At 43.8% G+C, this 3918-nt stretch overlaps 1 protein-coding gene across 1 annotated transcript; it reads left to right on the top strand.

The window, feature by feature from the left end:
* Positions 1 to 1058: 1058 nt before the first annotated feature.
* LOC122409579 (uncharacterized) lies at positions 1059 to 2303 on the top strand. The gene is made up of 2 exons (XM_043417254.1): positions 1059 to 1259; positions 1836 to 2303. The coding sequence occupies exons 1-2, from the start codon at positions 1209 to 1211 to the stop codon at positions 2154 to 2156; spliced, it is 372 nt and encodes a 123-aa protein (XP_043273189.1). The 5' UTR covers positions 1059 to 1208; the 3' UTR covers positions 2157 to 2303.
* Positions 2304 to 3918: the final 1615 nt, after the last annotated feature.

Below are 3918 nucleotides of genomic sequence, written 5' to 3' on the forward strand. Positions count from 1 at the left end.
CGCTCGGTCTTTATTTTTGATATAGTACAGCGCATTATTTACTATGAACTGTGGTAATGGTTCCCCAAACTTTTGCATTATTTGACACACTCTGTAGCGATTATTATTATAATATCGATGTGGTCCGACGTAACTATAAAAACATAGTAATTTTTGTTATAAAAGTCTCTCCGTGTACTGACAGTATCACAAATGTGGTTTAGGCGCTACTGATTTTATATATTATTTTATTAAAAAAAGATTTGGCGTCTATACGAAAATATGTGTGGAAATAAAAGAGTACTTTTCAATTTGTGTGTAAATTTATTATATTGATACTCATTCTGACTCACATCCTCTTAGCAAAAAAAGTTTTCGAATGTGCTTGCCAGCCTGCATATATACATTGCTGATACATACATTCGAATATCAATTTACACGCACATAACCTCGAATATGCGACGTTGCGAATGTTAATTAATTTCAGTGGCCCTGGAATGATATTGCAGGAACTGAGGATAAAACTTGCAGAATTTGGAGAACTGCACGAATGGAGATTATTTTGGATGTTGGAACAATCGGTCGAAAGCAACGAAACTGAAGAGCAGCATTTGATCGAATTCGAAGGGGAATTAATAAAGAATACCTCAAGGTCATGAATGCGTTGCAGAAAAAAGATGAAAAAAAAAATGCCACAAAAGCTATTCGAGGCAAATAAATCGCGTGTTAAATGAACGACTATGGGCTGTTAAATATAAAACGAAAAGTGATATAATTGTTGTTTTAATTTACTGGCTCGTAAAAAAAAGAAAGTACAGCATAAGTTTTCATCGTCGAAGGTCGAATAGCAGCGGTACAAAGTTCCAAGTGAATGCGTGCGACGATGGCTTTCGTGACTGTGTGGAGTTTTATTGTAACAATATTCACCTAATGCATGCAAAGTGTCATTTTCGCTTTATACGTGAACCGTCGAGAATAATGATCGCGTTGCGTTACAATTTAACGCTGATGAGAGGCAATTCTCGAGGCTGATAATCGTTCTTCCATCCGGTCACCGAGTATAACGAGTCATCCTCGCAATAAATACGAAATGCCGCTCACTATAACGTCGAGTGATTAACAGATCGCCATTGTAGCTCGCTCGGTGTGTTTCGTTACGTACGAATCGTTCAAACTATCATAACCGCGCGTACAGAGTTTGACAGTTTATTGGGAGTACAAGCTCGGCCATGAAAACTTATACATTTGTCATTTTTATTATGCTCTCTATCCTCGTTCAGGTATGAATCAATCTCTATTTTAGTCCAATTGTTACTTACTACTATTTCGAGTGTTTTATTGTAGTGGTTACTCTTTTTTATGCGATTTTTTCTCTCGTATTATTTCACCAGCACGACTGCGCCAGTGAATAAACCTCTCGAGTTCAGCGGTGTTATTTTTTCAAGAGTTTGACCGATCTCCGAAACTTTTTTCCTTTTCCTAATATTTCATTCTAGTTTTGTGAGTCACATCTGTTATGTAACTTTTTTTATCGCTGATCGACCGTTTTCGTTGTAAAGTCTCCTGTCATCGCGATCATTAGCTCGAGGATGGAATTCGAAGGTCGCATTAGTACTGTGAATGGTTGAAACTCACATTGTGTTCGATCGTCGTTCGGACTGAAGTAGAATTCTGTGTTTGAGCGATCAGACATGAATCGACGTATCGATTCGTGTCAAGTCTCTCCTCGATGCGTTCCATCTCAATTGGCAGTACATTTCGATGCACAATGTCAGGTTTTCGTCGAGTTAGAAATTGAAAATTCGAGTGCAAGAAGAAATAAGAATTCATAGCGTCCTTTTTATTGGATTGTTCAGAGGAACAGCTCAGCACCGCAAATCGACAAGGAAAAACTACACGGCTTGATGGACGAAGTAAAAGAAAAAGCTCGGGAAGTGTTCGAACAAGCCCAGGAAGCGGCGTCAAAAGCCACTGATTCTGCGAGAGTAGCGGTCCAAGAGGCAATGGAATCGGCACAACAGGCAGCCCAACACGCGATGGAATCTGCTCAACAGGCATCCCAACAGGGCAGGGAGATCGGGCACGAGTGGGTCGAATACGGCAAAAGCCTTGTCGCGAGTATCTCGGATAAGCAAGGAACCCCCGCCCCTGGGAACGAGGAAGTGGAGAAAAGTTGATTTTGATGAAACGATATAAAATTCTTACGAATTAAAAAGATTAGGGACGAATCCAAAAAAATTTTAGTTTTAATCAACAATAAAAGCACTTCGTCATGAGACACTGAATATTTCAAAGAATATTATGAATAAAATGAATTTCAAGAAGCCCTCGCAACTGTATAATGTAAAAGTAATGAACGCTGATCGATGCAGAAACATAAACGAATCCCAGCAAATGCGGAGGTTCGTTGATTACTGCGTCGCAATGATTACCTCGCTCGCTCGTTTTTCATCGTGAGTTTTTTTGTTATTAGTTGGAATCGCTAATTGGATATAGGAATTTGCGTTAATGACACAGCAGTGTGTTTCGAGCAGCGGAAGTTGTCGACATGCATTTGGATTCGAAGAGGTAGCTGCCAAGGACTCTCGATCGCATAATTACTTGCCCCTTATACTGCGACGGCAGATGAACATGTGGGAGTAATATCAGCCGTGTATACGGTGGATAGCATTGCGTATCAGGTGCAACGGGGAATTCCAGACGGTTTCAAGCACACGAATCCGTTCGCATAAGCTCACCTGAGTGCACCTGGGGAGCGTCAGTCTGGCAGGCCTCCCTCGCGTCCCTAAACGTCGTGGCATCGCCGAGTGCGAGGAGGCTGCTTTCGAAGACGCTTTTGCCGTCGGGGTTGAGGTGCTGCGAGGGGCGCTAATGCTTCTCGGAGCACACTGCAAGCTCTGGGCAGACATGGACAGAATTCCCCGTGGGACTGAGCCTATGAGGAGAAGGGCGTGGCGGGGCGGGGGGGGGGGGGGGGGGGGGGGGGGGGAGAAATCGAAGTGGAATAAGATCGAAGCAGAGGAGCACGAGACCGAGTCCGGACGGAGAGCGAGATAGCGTCGCGGGATACCGAGCAGCGCTAGGAGTTGGGGAAAAAATTGGGCGGATGGGACAGAGTTACTTGTGGGGAGCAAGAGAATGGGCGGGTGAGGCAAAGCTGGAAGCAGAGTGAGTGAGAAAGAGAAGTAGAAGCTCGTGGCCTCGTTAAAAATGCACGCGTGACAAGGTTCTTTGCGAGGCGCGAGATCCTCGGCCCGGTTGGCTGCGTGTGCATATACACTCGCACTGCTTTGTAGCGCAGTCTGCTCTCGTTAGTAATTGAATACCCTGGAGTCTGGAATGGAACGGGGCGCGAGAAGCGTGTAGCGCGTGAGTTTACATTGTTCCTCTTGAGCTAGTGCCGCTGGCGTCTCACCAGGGTGCACCGGGGTGCCTCATGACCCGTTGCCAACCTATTATATAGCCTAGTTTCAAACCGGCTGAGCAACTGCACCCGGGGAATCGTTGCAGGTGCACCGTGGTCAATGCTCGTATTTTCTACTTCGAGTTACCTTTCGTGTTTGCGGCCCCACGAAACTCCGAAGCCGTTCAGGGTAATGACATATTTTCACAGCCGAGGACAATGAGGAAAATGCGGAATTTTCTGGGTTTCGAGCTAATCGACAAAGTACTTTTTCAGCGGTATTTCTCATTGTTGAAATATTTTCTTGAACGAGATTTCATAAAATGAGATTTTATAAATTGGATTATTCTGCGGATCGCTTATTTGGGAACGAATTTTCAGATTTTCACTTCCATTACGATTACGTGCCTCGACTCCGTTACGATTAAGAAACAACGAGCACGGTTAATCAGCTTGATTGTTGATGATTTATTGATCGATTCGCATTACCGCCATACGTTTGATGTTCCATTTCCAATTATCGGAATCCATTTCGG

Source organism: Venturia canescens, chromosome 4 (assembly GCF_019457755.1).
Source record: "Venturia canescens isolate UGA chromosome 4, ASM1945775v1, whole genome shotgun sequence".
Lineage (NCBI taxonomy): Eukaryota > Metazoa > Arthropoda > Insecta > Hymenoptera > Ichneumonidae > Venturia > Venturia canescens.